Here is a 25,202-nt window from a genome sequence, read left to right as displayed (position 1 = left end):
GAGAGAAATATCAATGATGAGAATCATTGATAAGTTGCCTCCTGCTTGCCCCCTACTGAGGATTGAGACTCAACTCAGGCACGTGTCCATGATCATAATGGAACCTGGAACCCTTCAGTCCTCAGGCTGACGCTCTATCCCCACTGAGCCAAACCAGCTAGGGCCATATATACATTTTGTAATGACCACCAAGACAGGTGTTCCGATCCGATGGGAAAGGGAACCGGCTCATTTTTTCCTGTATTTTACAAAAGTACCTCCTAGCGATGTATTGAAAAAAAATAAAGAACTTGTCCTTCACCATGGATAATTTAGGAAGCTGCTTTCTCGAGACTCATTTTTTGCGGGATCAATGGGAGTGTAGTAGGAATCCCGGCCCTGGAATGAGTTTCAGTGAAAAGCAAAAAAAAATAAACAAAGCTTTGGTAACGAACGTTTTTTCTAGTTCAATACGCTCAACTTCTATTAGAGTTCCTGGCCGATTACAAATCTAGAAAAAGGTGCCCAGCACCTCACCCCAAATCCCTTCCACAAGGTTGGCCAGTAGCACTCCGGCACCCCTCCTTTGGGAGCGCCGGGAAAGGGACGGGGGGCGGGGCACGCAGCGTGAGGTCATCGTAGAGCGCCGCTGGCGCCGCAGGCAGAGCCGGCGCCGCGTTGACGTCATCGCCGCCCGCCAGCTTTCCGGAAGACGCAGTGGAAGGCCAGTGAGGTATTATTGAAAGCGGGGGTTTGCGTTTTTCTCGTGCTCTGCTTAAGCCCTCCTCTCTTGTCCTGGATGTCACCCTCCCGCGGGCTGTGAGGAGCGAGGCTGGGCCTCGCAGCCCCCCGCGAAGGCGAGCTCGCCCTCCGGAGCGTGGGGGACAGTGTTGTTGCGGGACTCCCACGTCGCCGGTCCTGGGGCTCCTGGCAGGTGCTGGCCTACCGGGCTCCCTCGCGTCTCTTGCGGTCCAGCCTTTCGCTTTTTACACGCTTCTTAGCCCCGCCTCCCAGGTATTGGAAGGTGGAGAATTTCAGAACACAGGACTTCACCGTTGATTTTCGGCGGCCTTCGATCCTGGTTTCAGGAAAGAAGGCAAAAGGGAGAGCTGTAGGAGAGTAGCTTTCCTGAGAAGATAGGCTAACTTCGACCTTCAGTTGAAATCTGTAGTGGGTACTCTCGAGAAAATAGTTGTACTTCGTGGCCCAGGAACGTTCGAAAAGACCTTTAACGTCGTCCTGTTTGTTGACGGATGTTCAGTTTGGTTTGATGAAGATGTATCTCCCAGTGAGGTGTTTGCTACCCACAGTGTAACCTGTTGGGACCGTCTGATAGTAGATTGAACCGAGACTTGACCGTATGTTGAGGCTGGATCTGAAAAAGAATTAGATAACCCCTATTGAAATTCAGAGAAGCGTTTGTGATTGCTTGAAATGACAGATCTCATTGTTTTGTTGAAAGATAAAATAACGACAGTGTGGAAAATGGTTTTTTCAAAATAAAACAATTCTCAGTAAAAAGATGTTATAGCTGATTTTAAATAGCTGTGTTGTGTTACAGTTGAGAAGTGATGGCTTCTCATGACCTTTTACATGGCTCTTTTAAAAAATATATATCTTTATTGATTTCAGAGAGGAAGAGAGAGAGAGAAACATGAATGTGAGGGAAACATGGATTGGTAGCTTTCCGCTTGCACCCGAACCAGGGATGGAGCCTGCAACCCAGGAATCAAACAGGCAACCTTTCAGTGCCCTGGAGGACGCTCAACCAACTGAGCCACACGGCCAGGGCATGATTATTTTAGAGATGAGAAAATGTAATAAGCAAATTTCATGGTTTTAGAAGGCAATTTTGCTGCTTTATAATTTTGAAAACACTTCAAATTAAACATTAGAATTAAACAATATAAGTAACTTCATTGTAATCTGATGTGATTATTCATCTCAATCTCCAGCAACCTCTTTATAATTTATTTCTTATTCTGTTGTCAGGCTTTGTGATAAATTTTTTAGAGGTTAACATATTTAAAAAAGACGAAGCCTATTTTTTTGCAGTAAAATCTTGCCAGGAGAATTACAGTTAACACTAACATGGACCGACTGCCAAAGATAGCAGTATTTATTGAGAGATTGTTGTATGTACATTGCACTATTATTTTCTAAGATAATGCAGTGCAACAAAATCATTACAGTAATAGAATTCTGGTGCAACATCTGCAGAATTCTCTCTAGTTCCAAAAAAAATTTAGATATTGGCTTTGGTCTCTCACTTAGTTCATAATTATGTGTAACTCTGCTTGGCAAAGGGATGGAAACAGACCCAGAATGTACATTATATTTTTTTCTTTTTGATCCATGTGGTAACTTGCTAATATTTATAAGTCCAAATTCAAATATGATACTAAGATTCTCCAAAATTTGGTTCCAGTTTACTTTCATTGGTTTTAGTCAGTTAACAAATAGTTACTAAATACCTAAGGTGTGGCAAGACATTATATTAGTCATGTGGAGATACAAATACCATGCCACATGAATCCTGCCTTGAAGGAATAGGCTAGCGGGGAAATATCCAGTGGAAAGTTCTGAGCAGGGTGATAGGATCTGACTCAGGTTTTTAACAGGATCACTCTGGCTGTCTTAACAGATTGTTAGAGAGTAGGATAGGTGAAAGCCAGACTAATTAAGAAGATCTAATAATTCAGATGAGATGATAATGGCTTCACAGGTGGAAAGAAGTGACTGGTGAGTGGCAGTTCAATTTTGGATGTGTTTGTAGGTAAAACGAACAGATTTGCTTATAGTTTGAATGTGGGTTGTAAGAGTAAGATGATTGTCAAGAGTTTGGGCTTCAGCAACTAGAAGGGTGGAATTGCCATTAATTGGGAAGTGGAAAACTATGGGAGCATCAGGTTTGTGGGGGAAAGATTAGGAGTTCAGTTATGGCATATTAAGTTTGAGATGTTTGTTAGTCATCCAAGTGGAGATGTTAAGTAGGTAGTTAAGTCAAGTCTGGAGTCCAGTGGGGAGGTCATTGCCAGAAAAGAACATTGGGAGTTATTAGTATTTAAAATTGTGAAACTGGAGACAATCACCAAAGGCATGAATGTAAATAGAAAAGAGAAGTAGTAGAAGACCCGAGTCCTTAGGTATTTTAGACTCCATAGGTTTGATATGAACTAGCAAATGAGACATAATGAACAGCTAGTGAGGGACAAGGACCATTTTGAGAGTCCAATGTTGTGGAATTCAGGGTGAAGTGTTTTGTTTAGTTTGTCAAGTTCAGCTGATGGATCAAGTGAAATAAGAATCTGGGTTTATCAAGAAACATGAGTATTGTTTATGGATCTATATGATAACTAAATCTGGATAACCTTGGGAGCAAAGAGGAAGAAGAGACTACTTTTACTGATTTCAGAGCGGAAGGAAAAGGGAGAGGGAGATAGAAACATCAATGATGAGAGAGAATCATTGATCGGTTGCCTCCTGCACGCCCCACAATGAGGATTGAGCCGCATCCTGGGCATATGCCCTGACTGGATCGAACTGTGACCTCCTGGTTCATAGGTTGACGCTTAACCACTGAGCTTTGCTGGTTAGGTGAGACTACTTTTCTTTGGGAGATAAGGAAACCTTTATAGAGGAGCATGCATTTGATTGGGTTTTAAAGGATTAAAAGGTTTTACTAAGCCCAGAAGATAGGGGCGGGGATATTCCAAGCAGAGGAAAAGCCTCACTTCTCTCCCTTCAAGACCATTACCTCCCAGTCAGCTGTTTTAAAGGTTCTTTTGTACTTCCTTAGCTTTCCTCTGTGCCTACTATCCAACTCCTCATTCTGGGCAACCATTCTTCTTCTAGGCCTATTGAACATGGTTAAAGAAATTCACAATTGATACTGTTTAGCCTTAACTGAGTCATCTCAGTTGCCTGACCTCACCTGGGTCCTCTCTCAGTTTCCTGACAATTCCTTTATTTACCCCTGTTCTTTTCTATCTGTGAAGAAGGCTGATAGCAAAAAAATTGCTTCATTTGAAATATGGGATTGGAAGAGAGTTCTACAAATACCTTGGATCATTAGAAAGACAAGCCGGTCCTAGCGCAAATTAAGCCTGAAACATGGCTGGAGCCAAAAATGACAAAATTGAAACTGTCCTACTTTGAACACGTCTTGAGAAGGCAAGATTCTTTGGAAAAGACAATAATGTTGGAAAAATAGGAGGTAGCAGGAAAAGAGGAAGATCAAACATGTGATGGATTGACTCCATAAAAGAAGCCATAGGCATGAGTCGATAGGAACTGAGAAGGGCAATTGAGGACAGGACATTGTGGACATCACGCATTCATAGGGTCCCCAGGAGTTGGAGCATTGAGAAAACTTACATGCATATTCAAGTATGCTTCCACACTCCTATATTTTTTTTCTTAAGATAAATATATATCTTATTTCTTCAATTTTTGTTCACTTCAATATATCTCAGGACGCTGAGCTCTACTTCATACTTTTTCAGTGCTGCAGAGTTTCTATTGAATGAATATATCATAATTTATTCAGCTAGTTCTTGTTAATGGGCACATAGGTTGTTCCCCGCTTTAAAGTCTTTTAAAAAGTGTTGCAGTGGATGTCCTTGGACATTATCTTGTGTGAAAATATATATTTTGAGAAGTAAAATTGTGGGGGTCAAAGAATTTGTATATATATAATTTTGAAGCATAGTGCCAAATTGCCTCACAGAAATGCTCATTTTACACTCCAATTAATAGTGAACAAGTGGCTGTTTCTCCTCACCTCTGCCCATACTAGGTACTATCAATCTTTTTAATTTTTGCTTGTTTGACATGAAAAATAGCATCTTGTTTTGTTGATTTATGCTTCTTTAATTAGGAGTGAGATTGAATAACTTCATGCTTATTAGTCATCTGGATTCCTTTATTTGTGAACTGCAGGTTTTCTTTGTTCATTTTTCTTTTGGGTTGTAGGGGTATGTGTGTGTGTATGTGTGTTTGTTAAATTGATTTGTAGAGGCTCCTTTTATCTCTATGCTGCAAATATTTTCCCCTAGTTTTTCATTTGACTAAACTTCCTTGGTCTATTTATTTTCTAATGCATACATTTTTATAAGAGCTAGGTAAAGATATAAGACACTAGGATTTCTTTTAGGAGGAAATTTGTGACATTCTTAAAATAATTATAGACACTCTGAAATGTCAGCTTTTGTTGGGAATGTTGGCAACACAAACCTCATTTGAAGCCACAGGCTCTGTCTTGTTTTAATGAGTTTTATTTATCAACTGTTACAGATCTGGTAGTAACCCACCTTCCCCTCGCCTTCAGTTATATTTGGAATTGAGATGAGATGTAACAGAGCTGCTTAGTATTCTAGAGCAGCGGTCACCAATCTTTCGGACCTCACGGACCACAGGTGGTCCGCGGACCACTGGTTGGCGACCGCTGTTCTAGAGTATACTTCAGATTTAGGTTTCCCCCAATTTCTGAACTGAATTGTATTCTAAAACTTAATTTGTGAGTTAGCTATCTAATTTCACTATAGATATAATGTACATAGGTTTGTTATTCTTGTTCTCAAAGTGTAATTACTCCATGAAGACTAGCTTTTTAAAAAATTATTTTTTAAGCAAATTCAAGATGTTATGCTATTTTACCCAGGGACATTTATATATATTATTGATTTCAGAGAGGAATGGAGAGGGAGAGAAAGAAAGAAACATCAATGATGAGAGAGAATCATAGATTGGCTGCCTCCTGCACACCCCCTACTGGGGATCGAGCCCATAACCTGGGCATGTGTCCCTACTGGGAATCGAACCGTGACCGCCTGGTTCATAGGTCGATGCTCAACCACTGAGCACCACCGGCTGAGCAACCCAGGGACATTTTTCTGACAAACTATAATGCTATTTTCATAGATGACAAAATTATCAGTAATTTCTTGGTGTCATCTAATGCCTAATCTATGTTCATATTTCTTTCTCTCAAAAATAACTTTTGCACTTGGTTTATTTGAATCAAGATCCAAACAATATCTATAAATTCCATTTGGTTGTTGTATCTCCCAAGTTTCTTTTATCTCTTCTTTATCTACCACTCTTCCCTTTTCTTTCTTTATTTTTTTCTTCATGCCATTTACTTGTTACAGAAACCAGGTCAATTATTCTACAGTGCATTTCTCATTTCAGATTTGTCTTTTTGCTTTCTGGTGGTAAATTATTTTTCTGTCCTCCATATTTCCTGTAAATGGAAGTTAGCTCTAAAGGCTCAATTAAATTCAGATTCAACTCTTTTGGGGAGTTGGAAACGAAACATAGATGATGCTGTGTACATCATAGTCACATCAGGAGGTTCATAATATGTGTTTGTCAAACTTTTAGTAAAGTGAGGCTCGATCTATGTGTTTCGGTAGTGTTAGTCTCACCCCTCTGTTGTAAACTTCCTCATCATCCTTTTATTTGTTGGTGATCTTTGCCTGAATCTATCATTTCATTAGGGGTTGCAAAATGGTATTTTGAAAAAAAAAAAGTTGTCATTTCTTTCACATTTGTTAGCCGGAATTTGAAATCTAGTTTTATTACCCAGGAGCCTGACAATCAAGAATAACAAAGGTGCTGTGGGGAAATGCTGTCAGAACAGCACCTTGAGATGCCAGGAGTATGCCTTTCTTTGCCGTACTTCTGGTGGCTTAAAGGAGTATGCTGGTCTTGCTGTGTTAGCGTGGCTGGGCAGCCGTCCCCAGGTATTCAGTAAAACACCAATCTAGGTATTTGTAGATGTGATTAAAATCCACAATCAGTTGACTTTACATTAGGGAAGATTGTTCTAGATAATTAAACTGAATTGTTGAAAGGCTTTCGAAGCAGAGCTGAGACTTCCTGACAGAAGAGAAATTCCACCTGTGGACAGCAGCTCCAGCTTGTAGCTGAGAGTTCCAGCATGCCCTACCTTGAAGGCCTGTCCTACAGATTTTGACTTACTTAGCCAGCCCCCACAATTACATAAAACAGTTTTTTTGTAATAGATCTCTTCATATACTAGTATATCTCCAACTGGTTCTGCTGCTCTGGTTGAACCCTGCCTCATATCAGCAACTCTCCAGATTTTTGTTCTCTGATAAAATGGGGTGGTAAGAATCAGAGGGTCTATTTAGGGTTACCATATAATGAATTGCTCAGATTGGGACCTTTGAGACAGAGATGGGGAGCTGAGCATATGGCAGGCTGGACTGACCTCCCTGAAGTAGAGAGTCAAGGGAAAGGGAGGTGGGTGACTTCAGTTCTGTGTGTGATGCTATGCGCCCCTCCTTTTCTCCCGTGGGTGCTAGGGCTTCCATAACCAGTGACAGGAGGGAAGGAGAAACAGCATTTTAGTACTCAGGAATGATCTATATAAGACTAGAGGCCTGGTGCACAAAATTCGTGCATGGGGGTGTGTGTGTCCCTCAGCCCAGCTTGCACCCTCTCCAGTCTGGGACATCCCTTGCACAATCCAGGACTGCTGGCTCCCAACCACTCGCTTGCCTGCCTGCCTGATTGCCCCTAACCACTTCTGCCTGCCAGCCTGATCACCCTCTAACCACTCCCCTGCCAGCCTGATCGACGCCTAACTGCTCCCCTGCTGGCCTGATTGCCCCTAACTGCCCTCCCCTGCTTGCCTGGTTGCCCCTAACTGTCTTCCCCTGCAGGCGTGGTCACCCCCAACTGCCCTCCCCTGCAGGCCTGGTCGCCCCTAACTTCCCTCCCCTGCAGGCTTGGTTCCCCCCAACTGCCCTCCCCTGCAGGCCTGGTTGCCTCTAACTGCCCTCCCCTACCGGCCTGGTCGCCCCTAACTGCCCTCCCCTACTGGCCTGGTCGCCCCCAAACTGCCCTCCCCTGCAGGCCTGGTCGCCCCCAACTACCCTTCCCTGCTGGCCTGGTCACCCCCAACTACCCTCCCCTGCAGGCCTGGTCCCCCCCAACTGCCCTCCCCTGCAGGCCTGGTTGCCCCCAACTGCCCTCCTCTGCCGGCCTGGTCACCCCTAACTGCCCTCCCCTGCAGGCCTAATTGCCCCCAACTGCCCTTCCTTGCAGGCCTGGTTGCCCCCAACTGCCCTCCTCTGCCCGCCTAGTCACCTCTAACTTCCCTCTCCTGCAGGCCCAATCGCCCCCAACTGCCCTCCCCTGCAGGCCTGGTTGCCCCCAACTGCCCTCCCCTGCAGGCCTGATTGCCCCCAACTGCCCTCCGCTGCTGGCCATCTTGTGGCGACCATCTTGTGTCCACATGGGGGCGGCCATCTCATGTTTTGGAGTGATGGTCAATTTGCATATTACCTCTTTATTATATTATTATATAGGATTATATAGGATGTTAGAAGAAATCATTTGAATTGGCGGAAAATTCTAATAGTAAAATTACTTTTTTTTTTTTAAAGACTGTCTTGCCTTTTTTTTTTTTTTTTTTTGGTTAGGTAAAAGGTAAGTGGTTCAGTTCAGATTTAATGAGGGTAATTATTCTTACTTACTGCCTTGCTTTCAGTGTTCACCCTAACCCATTTTAACAATAAATAACTACATGTTTATTGGGGCTTAGGGACGGAATAATTACAGGAAAAATCTCCATTATTCTAGAGAGGGAAAATATTTTGTAATAGAAAAATTGGGTGAAAAATGTACATTTAAATAAAGGCTTTAAAAATATATACTTGCAGTATTTGTTAAAAGCCAAAATACTTTATTAGAATATGCCTTTATTTAAATGTAATGATTGTTTTTATTACAAATTTAATATGCTTTTTGAAATAACAAAACTTAAATAATGAAGAATGAAGAGTTAAAAGAATGAGCTTGCCTTGATCCTACTCCCTAATCCCTGCCCTTTCTCTGAGAGAATGTCTTTTTTTTTGTTTCTCCTTCAAATCTTTTCCTACATAACTACAGATACAGGTTTTGAAAAACAAATGGCACATACGTTATGTGTTATATAGTGTGTTCTATGACATTTTTTCACCACTTCTCATTGTGTTACTACATAGAGATTTACTTCTTTCTTTTTTTTACTGTGAACAATATTGTTTTTAGTCATTTTTGTTTACAACTGAAGCAATGGGAATTCAAAATTAACATCCTTGCCTGTGATATTCATATAGACATCAGAAAAAGTTTCAACCTTGTGCTTCACATTGTTCTGCTGGGCTTTATCCAAATGAACTTGCTTAATTATAATATTCTCTTGGATGGATGTGCTACAATTTAGTTAGCTGTTTCTGTATTGATGAATAGTTAGATTATTTCCAGGATTTTGTTATAGGTTATTTATTGAACACATGTTTATTGACTGTCAGGCTGTGCTAGTGAACAACCCCCCGCCCCCATTCTGTTCTCATGTAATTACCTTTCTTTGAGATGGACCGACAATAAATGAATTAAATATGTCAGATGTTAATAGAGGACTAAGGTAGAGGAGATAGGGAGTGTAGGGCACAAGGGGTGGGGTGTAGTGGGCAGGGCATGCGTTTTAAAGAGGGTGTTCAAGAAAGGCTTACCAATAGGTGACATTTTCGTAAAGATCTGGCAGGTAAAGTAATAAGCTCTGAAGCTGTTGGTGGGGGAGGAGAGGAGGAACCGGACCTTCTAGGAAGGGGGGAAGAAGCACAAAGGCCCTAAGGTAGGGCCAGGCCTGCTGTGATGGGAAGAGCAGTGATGCCCTCCTGGCTAGAGTGGGAGGAGCCAGGGCTAGAGTGGGAGAAGCCGAGGTCACAGAAGGCTGCAGAGAGGGAGATTGTGTTGGGCTTTTTAGGGCCTTGTACGGACTTTGTCTTTTACTGTGAGTGAGGTGGTAAGCCTTTGGAAGTTTCCAAGCAGAGGTATGACATAGATTTGGAATGGCCACTCAGATTTGGAATTGACCACTCTGCTTTTTCTTGATAATAAACTACCGGGCTGCAAATAAAGAAGCCATTTAAGAGGTTATTGCAGCAGTCTAGACAAGGCATAACGATGGCTTAGACTGGCTTGGACCAGGTTGGTAGCAGTAGAGGTGGGAGGATGAGGTTAGATTCTGAATGTGCTTTAAAGGTAGGGTGAGAGAGGAAAGAGTCCAGGACTTCTAAAATTTAGGGCTGAACAGTTGAAAAGGTGGAGTTACCATGAAATGAGGCAGGGAAGATTATAGTAGGCAAGATTAGGAATTTGGCTTTGGGTACATAAGAATCTATTAATATCCAACCAGGGATACTGAGTAAGAAGCTGGAAATGTGGATTTAGAGTTCAATAGGGAGGTCAGGGCTGGAGATACAAACTGACCTGGGAGTCATCAGTTTATTAATGCAATTCAATCAAGGACAGTCCTTGGGACACTTCAAGGTTAAGAGGCTGAGGATATGAGAAGGATACTGCAAAGGACACTAAGAAAGCAGCCGGTAAGGTAGGGGGAAACCAAGAAAATGTGATGCCCTTGGAAACCAAATGAAGGGAGTCAATGAAGTCAAACGATGAGCACTGAGACTTGACCATTGAACTTAACAATGTGGCTCTGTGGGTGATCTTGATGAGCAATTTTGAGTGAGAAGTAGAGTGCCTGTTTGTAGTAGATTCAAGAAAGCATGGAAGGAGAGGAATTAGACTGTTAATATAAGCAGCTCTTTTGAGGAGCCCTAAAAGGGAGATAGAAAATGGAATCTTAGCTGGAGTGGGATATGAAGTCAAAATGTTTTGTTTCTTGTATGGAGAAATAAAGTATTTTAAGATTTATGGTTAATGATCCAGCAGAGGGAAAAAGTGATGCAAGAAAAAGTGGGGAAATTCAGAGAAGAGTTTGAAGAGTCTGTTTTGCTAAATTTGTATGTATGTATACAAGGATTTCTCTAGGCTAGATTCTTAAGAGGATTTCCTGAATCAAAATTCAGTGTGCCAAAGTTGTGGGTTGGATCCCAGTCAGGGCACGCACAGGAGTCAACCAACGAATGCATTGATAGGTGGAGTAACATGTTTCTCTCTCTCCTTTCCTTTCTCTGAAATCAATAAAAAAAGTGTTTTTAAAAAAGAGTATGTGCTTAAAAAATCTGTGCCAATTTATATTTTACTTTCCATATATACCCTTGCTAACATTGACCTTCCATAATCTTTAAAATTATTACCAATCTAATAGGTGATAAGATATCTTCATTATTTTAATTTGTTTTAATGCTTTGTAGGAACTCAATGTAATCTAATTAATTCTTGGTTATATTTTGACAGATATTTTCTCCCAGGTTGTTTCTTTTAATATTGCTTATGCTGTACTTTTACCATAAAGATTTTTTTTTCTTTTTAGTTTTTATGTAGTTACTAGTAAATCCATCATCCTTTTCCTTTTATAGCGTTTGGGTTTCATTTGGAGTACATACATATTTTATATAATCTTATAATATGTTTATTCATTTACCTTTAGATTCATGTAGAATTTATTTTTGTGTATGTTATGAAAAAGGTGTGTAAGTTTTCCATTTTGTGTATGTTATGAAAAAGGTGTGTAAGTTTTCCATCTTTTTCTACATTCTAACCAGTTAAATACTAGAAGAATTAACTATTTCTTGAAAGTTTAGAAGAACTTACCTGTAATATCTTGTAGGCTTGTATCCTTTTTGGAGGGCAGGTCTTTGACTTCCTGTAAATTTTTCCTGTAAGGTTCATGATCTGTTTGTTTATATACCTTTTTTAAAAAAATATATTTTATTGATTTTTTACAGAGAGGAAGAGAGAGGGATAGAGAGTTAGAAACATCGATGAGAGAGAAACATTGATCAGCTGCCTCTTGCACACCCCCTACTGGGGATGTGCCCGCAACCAAGGTACATGCCCTTGACCGGAATCGAACCTGGGACCCTTGAGTCTGCAGGCCGACGCTCTATCCACTGAGCCAAACCGGTTTCGGCTTATATACTTCTTTTAGGTTAGTTTTGGTAATTGATTTTTTCCCCTATCATCTCATTCTTTTTATTCACATTTTCAAATTTATTGGTTTAAGATTTTACATGAAGAGAAGAAATACTGAGTCCTCCCTATATTTGCAGTGTATCCCTTGTACTTATATCTTTATTTGGACAGCAGATGCTGGAGCCATACTTGGACAGTGCTAGAGATTGGGGTAGCTGTTTTCAGCCCTGTGGCCCAGCTCTTACTGCCCTTCGTCTTGAGGTTATTCCTAGATTCTCCCATTTGGCTTCTAAGGGATTGTAGGCTCTTTTTTTCTGTTTCCTATCAGTCTGATCCCATTTGCTCTTTAGCTTCAAAAATTTATACTGTTGGGTTTGCTGATGGGCATGTGCCTCTTTTGGTTTCCAGCATTACTGTGGACTTACATTTATGTTTCTTCATTTTGGAGGGATTTTTTGGAGGGGTGAGAGGCAAGTATGTGTTTTCAGTTAGCCTTTTGAAATAGGAAGTCACAAGTTTTTCCCCAGTGTTTTTCTTTTACCATAGTTCTTTGTTTATTTTTATTTTATATATTTTATTTTGTTAATCCTCACCCGAGGATATTTTTCCATTGATTTTTTAGGGAGAGTGGAAGAGACAGGGAAAGACAGAGAGAAACAGCGATGTGAGAGAAACATCAATTGGTTGCCTCCTGCACAAACCTGGACCCAGGCTGGGGAGGAGTCTGCAACCAAGGTACTTGCCCTTGACCGGAATCGAATCCGGGACATTTTGGTCTGTTGGCCAATGCTCTACCCACTGAGCCAAACTGGCCAGGGCAGTTCTTTGTTAAATTGCTGGTTGCATAGTAGTTAGATAATAACTTTACAGCATAAGAAGTGATAGTCAGGTGGACTTCACTTTTTTTTTTTAATGAATGCAGATATCTCAGTAGCATAAACTAGTATACTTGTTGAATAGAAATGTTGATATATTATGACTAAATATTCAAATAGCACTTTTTAAACTTAAATGACATAGTCATAACATTTAGAACTATAAGGGTCCTTTACAGATCATTAGACCATTTTATGGATGAGGTATTTGAGGCCTAGAGAGATTCAGTAATTTATCTAAGGTGACAGAGTTAGTGATCAAGCAAGATGGAAAGCCCAAGTCTTTGTACTTCAATTCTTCAATGCTATGTGCTATTTTACCACATTCTTGCTGTTCTCTTTAGCTATGTAATGAATGAGGTATTTTCAGCCAATAAAAAATTGTTTTAAAACATAAGAGATATGTATGGCTTAGAATTGCTTCCGAAATTTGGCCTTAGATAACCATATGAAATACATTGATGTGGATTTTTCATTTTCTCACATAGATATTAAGTATTGTGATATAAATGTGAATTTTAAAAGAATGGGCTGTCAAGGTATGCTCTAGCCTAAATGAAAACCATATAGTTTATTTCTCTCAAGTTTCCTCTTTTCTGTTTTATGTGATTTATGGGCTCTTTGAGTTTCTTCTTAATATTTTAAAGAAGCTTAAGGAATATATACATATATATAGGCTTGAAAATGGTTTTAGTGATAAATAATCTTAAGATATTTCAGACTTAGCATTTCTCGTTTTTTAGTTTAATATACCATGCTGCTAGATCAACACCTAGGTTTGGAAGGACTAAAATATGTATTTTTGAAAAAAAAAAGAGCTTATTATTTTTTTTAGCAAGCGTTAGGGGATATACTTATCACACTTTCATTGCTTGGTCTTTAACTTCAACAGGAAATTTTTTAAATGTAGGATTTTGATTATTGATATTCTGTGTTTGGTAGTCATGTCTTTAGTTCTTGAAAAGCATTCAGAGTTTGATGTGTAGCATTAGTGAACTTGGGTGGGTCTGTCCCCTGCTCTCCACTCCATCCCCCTTCCCAACCAACCTAAGAAGAGGGGAAGTTTGTAGTTGCTCTAGAATTATATTCTAAGATTTGTTTAATTATCTTCAGGTTTTAACTCTTAGCACTTTTGAAGTACATGGTATGACCTATTGATTTTTTTTTTTAACCTAAAGAACAATCTCTGTCTCTACTGTGAATTCTAAGAATTTACTTTTTTTTTTCAGTAGGTCATAATGGCAGAAGAAATTAATGAAGACTATCCAGCAGAAATCCATGAGTATTTATCAGCATTTGAGAATTCCATTGGTGCTGTAGATGACATGCTGAAGACCATGATGTCTGTTTCTAGAAATGAGTTGTTGCAGAAGGTACTTTAAAAATGTAATTCAGAAAACAGTGTTGTGCTAAGAAATAGATTAATGATATATGCATGCTCCTTCCCTCCTTTATTTCAATTTTATAAGTGTTTGGATGTTTTTAGGGGATAAAAACAAAACTCCAACCTTAGGAAATACCTCTTAACTATATTTTTATTTTGACTTGGTTTTGGAAACCAAAAGGAACACTCACAGCATTCTTTTCCACAGACTCCATCTTTGACCTTTTAAGTATTACAATGATGTTATCAGGGTTTCTGGAAACCCTATAGGACAAAAAGAGTAAATTGACTTTGACAGTCTAAAACAAATCTCATTATGTTTCTTCTGTCTTTGGTATTGCCTAAGCATTTTAGCCTGCTTCTTATACATAAATGCATCATGTACTATGTTTATATTGATAAATTACTTTTGACATACAAAGCCCAGATCGTAACTCCTGAAATTAAAATAATTCAAAAGAATTTTTCTTGGATTATACACATTCTTTGTCTAACTAAAGATGATACTCTGAATTGAAAATTTTTGGGCAAAAAATCTCTGGTTAACAAACCTTTTTCTTTTTACAAATTATTTCCAGATCATTTGGTTATTGGATTATAAAACGTGAAAAAAATATTTCTTTGAAACATTGTGCTAGGCAAAAATTTAAAATATGTGATGGTTCTCAAAGTTTGAATTTATTTTCTCTCTCTTTCTAATAGTTGGACCCACTTGAACAAGCAAAAGTGGATTTAGTTTCTGCTTACACATTAAATTCAATGTTTTGGGGTATGTATATTACTTTGGAGTTAATTACAAGACAAATTATTTATTGAGTCAAGGGTGATTTATTTTTTAAATGCTAGCACTTTATATGTAATTATACTTTATGACAATTTTAATAGTCAGATACAGTATTTATTTCCTTTAAATAAAAATGCCATATGCTCGTGAGCCACACACATATTTATTATTACATAGAGGTTGAATAATTTAAGATTTAGTCAGTCATTTGTGTGACATTTCTTTGTTTCTTTAATTAATGCTCTTCATTAATATATACACCATGTTATTTCATGAAATCTTTCTCTTGCAGTTTATTTGGCAACTCAGGGAGTTAATCCTAAGGAACACCCAGTAAAGCAGGAATTGGTAAGATTGCAGAGGATTTCTTTTTTCTTTACATGGCTGTTTGTTGTAGTATTCCTGAAGTTAAAGTCATAGTACCTTTATCACACTAATTGCAGAGAATAAAATTATTCAGAGTTGAAATTATGAAAGTTAGTCCAGATTTCAGCATGTCTTTAGTTTTTCCTTTTCTTACCTTTGTCAGGGAATTGGTGCTCTATATATATTATATATATCTCTGGATGAGAAAAATATGTTATGATTCTAGTAATTATTTATAACTTCGTATTATTTTGCCTATAAATTCTTGAAATCTTGTTCATCTCTACAACTGCCTTTTTTTTTTTTTAAACTCTTACACAATTCTTAAAAGTATATTCTAGTTGATTTACTAGCAAAGACGGGAAAGTTTCTCCCCCACCTTTTCAATTCTTCCATTAATTCATTTTCTCAGCAGTAAAGAATCCAGTTCAGCAACAAAGCTAAAAGCTTTTTTGGCACCAGTTGTATGTGTACTGTCCAGTAATTCTGCATTAGTGACATATTTACAACCTGTAATAAATCTTCTAGGTTTGTCTTTGTATTCCATTTAGATGTATAAGTACTGTATATAAGGTCTGGTATCTTAGAGGTTTTGCTGACTTCAAAAATTAAATCATTCAATTTAAAAGAGAAAAATCAGAAATCAAACTATGGTTACCTTCTTGACTTCGTTTTATGAATAAGAATATTAATTTATTCTTTGTGTTTATAAAATATAAGGTAAATATAAATGTGAATACACTTGACACTATATGATTGTCCTTATTTCTTATGGTAGTTGATATATATGTTATATACAACTTAGTAAAGCATATATAACAGTAAAGTACATGGTCATTTACTTTTAAAAAATGAATAAACCAGATCTGTTGTCTTCATTTTGTTAATGTGTGGACTAAGATATTTTCTTCTTTTCAAGTTCTTGAGGGAAAATAAATTTATTTTTAAATACAGAAATTGTTAAAAACTTAAAGCAAAATATAAAGCAATATGATACACAGATCTTGATCTGAGCAGTGATATTATTGGCTTTAAAAAGAAGTATGGCCCTAACCGGTTTGGCTCAGTGGATAGAGTGTCGGCCTGCGGATTGAAGGGTCCCAGGTTCGGTTCCGGTCAAGGGCATGTACCTTGGTTGCGGGCACATACCCAGTAGGGAGTGTGCAGGAGGCAGCTGATCAATGTTTCTCTCTCGTCGATGTTTCTAACTCTTTATCCCTCTCCCTTCCTCTCTGTAAAAAAATCAATAAAATATATATATTTTTAAAAAGTATGCATTTTACCATCTGTTTTCAACCCTCTACAATGGATTGCACCTTTATAAAATTTCTCTTTTTTTTTTAACACAAAGTTATTTGGAGTATTTTAATACTTGGTTCTGTCATTGGAAAAGTATAAAATCATCTGTCTTCTTTCTCTCTCAGAACCCACTTTTTGGAGGAGTACATTCATATTCTGGACAAGGGCTGACAAATAGAAAATATATAACCTTTTTTCCTATGGCCTTGTGACAGACTAATGATCATAGAGTTAGTGTGTGTGAGTTATATCATGAATGGGAAAGGCATTGAAGCTGGTGAATTTGTTCATTCAACAAATATTTGAGTGCCTGGGAGGAGCCAGGTATTATTTTCGAGTGAGGTGATTCCCCAGTGAATAAAGCTCATGAATATCCTTTTTTTTAAAAAAAAATATATTTTATTGATTTTTTACAGAGAGGAAGAGAGAGGGATAGAGAGTTAGAAACATCGATCAGCTGCCTCCTGCACACCCCCTACTGGGGATGTGCCCGCAACCAAGGTACATGCCCTTGACCGGAATCAAACCTGGGACCCTTGAGTCCGCAGGCCGACGCTCTATCCACTGAGCCAAACCGGTTTCGGCGTGAATATCCTTATCTTGTGGCAGATGTCAGCCTATGGAGTGGAAAGAGACAAACAATTAACATAATAACACAAACAAGTATTTTTGAAAAAAAAAAGAGCTTATTAAATCTATGTTAATACATGGTATGTTAGGGGATATATAATGGGAAGAAATTAAAAATAGCACCAGGCTAGACTTTGTCTTTTATTCTGAGAGAAATAGGGGCCATGAGAGGGTTGTGAGCAGAGTTGTCAGTCTTTTTCAAAAAATTCCATGGTTCTGCATTTTTCTGTGTCAGAAAAAAGAACTTCAACTTATGTCACTGTTTTGATTATTTTCATGAAACGTGCTTTTAAGCAGTGATTAATCATTACCTCTGCTATTTTATGACTCTTGTACCTTCATTTCTCCATTTGAAATATAGAATAGACCTTCATTCTGATTAATGATCTCAGAATATTTTAATGCTATGGCAACGTATTGTGTTTCTCACCTTGTTAAGTCTGATTAGAACTATATATGTCATTAGAAAATATGTGCTTATCAATCAAAACTATGAAATTGAATAAAAGATCTTGTATTTTCATTCTGCTTATTTTAATTGTGACACTCCAAGGAAACATTAAAAAAAGAAATCAATCCTGCCTTACCCATTTTCTGCTTGGAAAAATTTTAGGAGAGTTTAGTTTGTATGTTGCAAGTATATGAGGTCTCTATTTTAGATTATAGACTTCAGGTAAATAAGATCTAATATGTGGACTTAGGTTAATGCTAAATCTAAGACGTATAACTACATATAAACACTTCGGTGTTTATTTCTGGAGTGATGTCAGTATAGTTTCTCCTTTTGAAACGACTTTGTAATGCCTATGTTTCCCTAGACTGTGAACTCCAGGAGAGCACGGGCATGTTTATCCTGTTCACATGCACTTGCTAGCTCCACCTCATAGGCGATAAATACATGTCTATTGAATGTAACTGAGGTGCAGTATAAAAACCTACTGGTAGTGAACAGCTTAGTAAATCTGTTGCCTTTCTCTCTCTTTTTTTATCTTTAAGGAAAGAATCAGAGTATACATGAACAGAGTCAAGGAAATAACTGACAAGAAGAAGGCTGCCAAGCTGGACAAAGGTGCAGCTTCAAGATTTGTGAAAAATGCCCTCTGGGAACCAAAACCTAAAAATGCATCCAAAGTTGCCAGTAAAGGAAAAAGTAAAAAATAACCTTCTGGTTTTGATGTACACATGTTCAAAAAGTACATCATTTTTATTGTTTAACACAAAATAGATGGTGATTATGTGGCAATGCAAGGTTTTAATGTATTCCTTATTGAATTCATATATAAAATTTACATTTGAATTTGTAATGCTAAATACATTTCCCCCCAGAAAGATGAAGTTATCTTTATTGATTTTCCTATAGCGTACTGTGAGGTTTTTAACATTGTGGTATATTGTATATTTATAGTTTACCATCTCTCTTGACAGGACTCTTGTTTCCTTATACAGGTCAACCTTTCAAGTACTATTTTATAAGCAACTATGAAATTTAAGTTAAATGTTCTCTGTAAACATTTGTCTATTTTAAATGAATAATGACTTTATGAAGTATGCTTTCTGAAGTCTGAAGTTATAAATACATCTGTTTTCACTATATACAAGAAAAAGTGAAATGACTTAAATGTGTTTTTTTTTATGTGTAGTTATTTCATCATGTTTTCATGATTATGGGAATTGCTTCTTTTGATATTTGAAGTGTGAATTTAAGACTTTAAGGTTATATTTTAACTTTTGGCACTCTGCCTATATGTCCCATTTGAAGTAAAATATATTCTCATTAATTGTGGATGGGAAATGAAGTTGTAATTGATGGCTGAATTTGGGCATAATGGCTACATCCTATCAATAAAGGCTGTAAGTGTTGTGTAGCTGACCTGTTTATTCTTCTCTTTTGAGTAAATTTGCCCTTGAAAGTGGGAAAATAGGTTTTAGAAATCATTAGGAATAGAGAGATTCATGAGTTTTGTTCCTGATGTATAGTGCCCACAGTTCTATCGGTCTCACTTTTCATGTTTGATTACATGTTTTTGAGGCCATGTCAAGTACATACAAGCATTTTGGAACAACTTTCTATGTTAACTTCCACTTAAGCAGAGGAGAAAGCTAAAATGATATTTTATTGTGTTTATATTCTGATTTATTGAAATATTTGTTATAGATAATTCTAATATTAAAATTATTTTTATGGCTAAGCCTATGAATTTTAATTATATTCCTTTAATGTTTTCAGTCTTTGAATCCACATCATGTGTAGGAATGCCAAATACAGTAAAGTACTTTAATTTTTGAAAAAGAAGTTGTTAAAATTTTCTGTGTGATTAATTTTCCATAAGTAACCTTGAATAAATGGATTTCTTGATTTATGGTAGCAGATATTGGAAATGGTCTTAAAAACTAATGGATTTTGTAAAGCATGTTGAACTCTTTCTGTGACATGAAGAGGAAGTCTCTGATAGGTACAGAGAGTCTTCTGGCTCAGATGTCAGACAGTTTTTGAAGTGGGAGAACATTTATAGTTATTTCATTTTTTCCTCTTTCATTCACATTTTTGGCTTATTTTTAAAATGCTTTATGAAAGATATGTGTTATTAAAATTAAGTGCAGTGTACATGCCTTATTTATTGCAAAGAAACTTATAACTTGCATTTCTGTATGTTTCTAATTTCATAAAGAAAAAAATACACAATTGTAGAAAATCATTAGCCAAATTATAGGTTTGTAAATGTCCAACTTTATATTCTGTTAAATTGGAGATTCTTAGGTGAATAATTTTTTCAGTGTTTACTAGTAGAAATAAAAAACAGTTTGAGTTTTGCCCAGTGTGGCTCAGTTGGTTGGAGCATTGTTCCATACACAAAAGGTCACGGGGTTCAATTTCAGGTCAGGGCACATACCTAGGTATCAGGTTTGATCCTTGGTCAGGGTGCTTACGAGAGTGTGTATGGGAGGTAACTGATCCATGGTTTTTTCTTTTACATCAATATTTCTCTCCCTCTCCTTCCCCCCTTCTCTAAAACCAATAAAAACATCCTCAGGTGAGGATTAAAGAAAAACAGTTTGAGTGTATCTCACTTTATTTTATATAATTTTAAATACTTCACACATAAAAAGGAGCTGAATGGTAGGAGTGCATTGGGTTGCTTATTTGTTTATTCATTTCACATATACGTAATGATATTTCCATTGCCAAACACTGCTGGGTTCTAAATAAGACGATTTCAGCCTTTGTTCTATTTTTATAAAGTGTTTGAAAAAAGTAGTCTTTTTGTTCAATTCAGATTTTCAGTTACTGGAAAATAATGACAAATTGTGCTCATTAACCTTAGTCAGAACCATAAAGGGTGAGGGGTTGATCTCTTTGACTCTGGTACTGTTACTGTTAACACGGTTTGTTCCAAATGGCAGTCTGCTCTAAGTTTAGATGTTAATTACACCTTTTATTAATCTCTTTGGGAATTAATAAGTTGGGGAGGTTATAGCTATAGATATTTTTAAGGCTAGAATTATAGACTATTAATCTAATACTAAATAATGAGATTTTGTCTTTTAATATTATTTTAAGTACAATTTTCTTGTTCATAGTTGCAGGATGAGAATTCATTTTAGTAAAGTAGAATATGTTAAGAGGAAAATCGAAGCTTGAATTATGGTTTACATTCCTGGAATTAGGAGGTTATGGCAAATTGATTGGTTTTTAAAATACCCTATAGATTAAAAAATTGTTCTACTTAGCTGTTAGGAGTGGGTTGGCATTATTTCTAAATAAGACTTTGAAAATTAGCTACAAATGTAGCCAGGAAATGCTTCAAAACAACCATGCATTGAAGACAGATACTGTTTCCTTTTTTAAAAAATATATTTTTATTGATTTCAGAGAGGAAGGGAGAGGGGGAGAGATAAAGGAACATCAATGATGAGAGAGAATCATTGATTGGTTGCCTCCTGCACACCCCACAGTGGACTGAGCCCACAACTCAGACATGTATCCTGACTGGGAATCGAACTGTGACCTCCTGGTTCGTGGGTTGATGCTCAACCACTGAGCCTTGCTGGCTGGACCAGATACTGTTTTCTTAAGTAGGTCATTGGAATAAAAGATGTTTTAGGAATCACTCAGTTATGATACAGTTAAACTGTAATTTTATGCAAAAATTATCAAATTTTGGTTTTACAAAGTGATATTAACTAAGATTTGAACAGTGATTCTGATCCTTATGTAATAGCTAAGTTTAATGTGTAAAGGGAAGGAAAAAAGCACTGTCATCTCATTTTCCCCCTCCTTAGCATACTTACTAAACTTGTTCAGATAAATTCAGTGGCTCTTGGACCAAATGAGCTTGATAGCATCCACAGTTGTTTTTTTCCTCACTTGCAGTCTCATTTATATAAATGTGCTTTCCTAATAAAAACATTTCCTTTCCCCTATATCCTCGTCTAAAAGTCTTTCATTTTAGAAATACAAACCATATTTTGTTTATATTAATATTTCACAGTTGTCTTTCACAATTATGGGGAAAGGTGTACAGGTTTTATTATAGAATTCTGCAGACTTGTTCTTCATTAATTCGCTATATATTGCTTGTGAGCAGTAGTTCAAGGAAATGCTTAGAATGTGTTCAGTTTGCAGATTTGTTCTCTTACCAGAGTGAGCTGTCAGAGACCTGCCACTCCATGTGCCTTTTTAAAGTGTTTATTTTATTGCATAATTTTTAATATAACCTGGAAGATAGTACAGCTATCCAGAAAAGGAGACCGTTATAGTGATATCTATTACCAATTGAGGCTTAATTTTAATTCCTCTTCACAAAGGCCCAAACCCAAACTATCCTGACTGTATTACTCCTCTGTTCACAAAGGGTTGAAAAAATGCCAGTTCCCGCCACCCACCTCCCCCATCCTTGAATTGAGCAAATGTACCACGGCAGAATAACCGCATGCAAGTTGTCTATTTTGTAAAGTGATATATTTCAGACAGTATACAAAATTTGATGGTGGGAAAAATAAGCTTTTATAAATGAAACATTTAAGAGACTCTTTATTACTTGCTTTCAGTTTAGTGTTGCCTTTAAGGCATACCATTTCAGTTTGGCAGCTACAATAAATGACTGAGGGAAATTGGAGATGATAATTCAACATTTCAAGATGCTTCTGCTGAAATGAATGTAGACCTACCCAGGGCTTGAATTTAAAGTTGATAGTAATACAGTATTTTAAAGCCAAGCACCCAGGAAATTCATGGTGATAAGATCTGAATGAGATGTTTAGGAGAAATAGAGAAGAATACCTTCAGTTCCTTGTTATGTAGGGATCATCTGTTGAGGCTATGTTGAAAAATGTTGGGTTAAAAGAATAGAGGCTTGTTATAGTACACAATTCGATATAGTATACTATAACAAGGAATCACCTCTGATGTAGTGCTATAGTGTGGACTACCTATAGATCATGTCGTAATGTATCTGGCTAATATTGTCTCATTTAGTGATCTTGGCTCTCTCAATAATGCATTTCTTAACTTACCTAAACTGAATTCATTTGATACCCTATTTCTGATACTGTATTATTTTTCTCTTAAGAAATAAATTATTATTAAAAGAATATACCTGTATAATAGTTTCTGAGCTGACATTTGTGAGTTATCACATTTATGAGTTATCACATGGACCTTAGAGATTCATGGGGCATATAGTGTTTTGCAATTTTGCCATGGCACATGTTAATTCCTGCTAAATTCCATGCCGGACGGCATTACTCAGCTCATGAGTTAGCTGAGCTCAACTCTGAGCATCCACAGTCGTTTTTTCTCTCACTTGCAGTCTCATTTATTCACTCATTCAGTCAAAAAGTGTTTATTGAGCTCCTCCTGTATTCCAGGAGGCATGGCAAATCCAGCTTATTCAAACAATATGCAGTGATTGGAAAATACCAAGCTTTATCATGTGAAAAATGGCCGCTATGGGTTGAATTGTTCCCCTCTCCAAAAATACATATGTTGAAGTCCTAACACTCAATGCCTTGTAATGTAACCCTATTTAGAAGTAGGGTCTTGGCAGATGTAGTTCATGAAGGTGAGATCTTTAGGGTGGGCCCTAATCCAATATGACGTGTGTCCCTTATAAAAAGAGGGCATCTGAACATAGACAAGCACAGAGGGAGAACATTATATGAAGGTGAAGACAGATTGGTGATGCTTCTTTAAGCCAAGGGATGCCGAAGATTAAGCTAGGGGAAAGGCATGGAACAGATTCGGTCTCACAGCCCTCAAGGAGGAACCAACCCTGCCAGCACTGTGATGTCAGCCTTCTGCTCTCCAGAACTGGGAGACAACACCTTTCCATTGTGTAAGCCACCCGTTTTGGGGTACTTCGTTTTGGCTGATCCAGTGGCCATTAAATGAGAGGAGCTAAAAAGAAGAATAACTTGGGTGTGGAAGTATGTATAAGAAACTTGACGACACAAGATAAGAATGGAATTCTAAAGAAAACCAGAAACTTGTGTGAACTTATCCAGGAGTAGTTTTGGATTTGGGCAAAGATCTCAAGACTTAGACCTTGAGATGTCAAGGGTCTGTTCTTCTTTTTTTTTTTTTTATAATATATTTTATTGATTTTTAAATATATTTTATTGATTTTTTTACAGAGAGGAAGGGAGAGGGATAGAGAGTTAGAAACATCGATCAGCTGCCTCTTGCACACCCCCTACTGGGGATGTGCCCGCAACCAAGGTACATGCCCTTGACCGGAATCGAACCTGGGACCCTTGAGTCTGCAGGCCGACGCTCTATCCACTGAGCCAAACCAGTTTCGGCAAGGGTCTGTTCTTTTTAAGATGAAACATTTGGACCTCTAGCAGACATTGTCAGTGACGATGGAGGGTGCCCATTTTAAGCTTCGTTTTCTGGGTTTGAAGAAACTAATTTCCCTGAAAGAAAGAAAACCCTGTCAAGTTTCCAAGAAGAGTAGCTTTTCCCCAAGCCTATATTATGTGCTATGAGTTCTTTTCCTAATAAAATGCAGCAGTCAAGTTCAAATAATGGAAATAAATACGTAAAGTATTTGACATAAGTTCTATGTAATTTATGCTCTTGGATGAGGCCATACCACTTTAAAAAATCTCATATTGAATTCATCTGGATAGATTTAAAAAATATCTTATTTTTTTCAAATTCTTTATAGTGTGCTATTCAGTTTTCTTTTATTTATTTTTAAAAATGTTTTTATTGATTACAGAGAGGAAGGGAGAGATGGAAATATCAATGATGAGAGAGAATCATTGATTGGCTGGCTGCCTCCTGCACACCCCACACGGGATTGAGCCTGCAACCCAGGCATGTGCCCTGACTGGAAATCGAACCATGACCTCCTGGTTCACAGGTGGATGCTCAACCACTGAGCAACACCAGCTGGGCCAGTTTCCTTCTTTTAAAGTTAGGTATCAGAGAACTCAGAAGTGGGTTTCTCACTGTTAATGATTTAGGCCCAGTGTAATTTTCTCTTCTAAAGGTTGCTTATTGGTTTTTGGCTTTTAGAATCCACCAGTGGATTACACTGAATATGAGAATGTAAACAAAATTAACCTTGACAATGTAAAGAGCAGGGGCATCCTCAGAGGGCGAAAAATGCAGACACCACACAACATTGGTGGATGGATATCGTCATAAGTTAAGTTGTAAAGGTAATAGCTATATTATTCTTTTTAAATCTTCCATCAAAAGCTGGAAGGGGGATTAGTATAAATCAAACCCTCATTTTTAGGGTGAGGAGTCACAGTGAAATATCAATGTCAGTATGCGTTGAAGTAACCATCAGAATTAAAGACAGAAATGATGTAAAAGTGATAATCCCTCACATGAGCAGTGGTTAAATGGGATCACCGGATTTTTGTTTTGTCATGCATGTAATTTCTTTAGTAAAAAATAAGAAATTTGTTCAGCCCTAACCGGTTTGGCTCAGTGGACGGAGCGTTGGCCTGCGGACTGAAAGGTCCCAGGTTC

At 37.6% G+C, this 25,202-nt stretch overlaps 1 protein-coding gene across 2 annotated transcripts; it reads left to right on the top strand.

Moving 5' to 3' along the window:
- The first annotated feature begins 645 nt into the window (after positions 1 to 645).
- Positions 646 to 22,748, top strand: C1D (C1D nuclear receptor corepressor). 2 transcript variants are annotated; one of them, XM_079792097.1, is made up of 5 exons: positions 646 to 712; positions 13,982 to 14,125; positions 14,839 to 14,905; positions 15,213 to 15,268; positions 18,212 to 22,748. In XM_079792097.1, exons 2-5 carry the CDS (start codon positions 13,991 to 13,993, stop codon positions 18,374 to 18,376), a joined length of 423 nt encoding a protein of 140 aa, XP_079648223.1. In that variant the 5' UTR covers positions 646 to 712; positions 13,982 to 13,990; the 3' UTR covers positions 18,377 to 22,748. The 2 variants fall into 2 exon arrangements, with proteins under 2 accessions (XP_079648223.1, XP_079648224.1); XM_079792098.1 differs by having other exon boundaries at positions 687 to 712; positions 13,985 to 14,125.
- The last annotated feature ends 2,454 nt before the right edge of the window (positions 22,749 to 25,202 follow it).

The sequence above is a fragment of the Cnephaeus nilssonii genome (assembly GCF_951640355.1).
Source record: "Cnephaeus nilssonii genome assembly, chromosome: 15".
Lineage (NCBI taxonomy): Eukaryota > Metazoa > Chordata > Mammalia > Chiroptera > Vespertilionidae > Cnephaeus > Cnephaeus nilssonii.
The sequence above is the reverse complement of the archived record's forward strand: the minus strand, read 5'-3'. Positions and strand labels throughout refer to the sequence as shown.

Bases quoted from the DNA above. Each gene is read 5' to 3' on its own strand.
- C1D (XM_079792097.1), top strand. From the start codon at position 13,991: ATGGCAGAAGAAATTAATGAAGACTATCCAGCAGAAATCCATGAGTAT. The intron at 14,126-14,838 runs GTACTTTAAAAA...TCTTTCTAATAG, and splicing joins GAAATGAGTTGTTGCAGAAG to TTGGACCCACTTGAACAAGC. The intron at 15,269-18,211 runs GTAAGATTGCAG...TTTATCTTTAAG, and splicing joins ACCCAGTAAAGCAGGAATTG to GAAAGAATCAGAGTATACAT.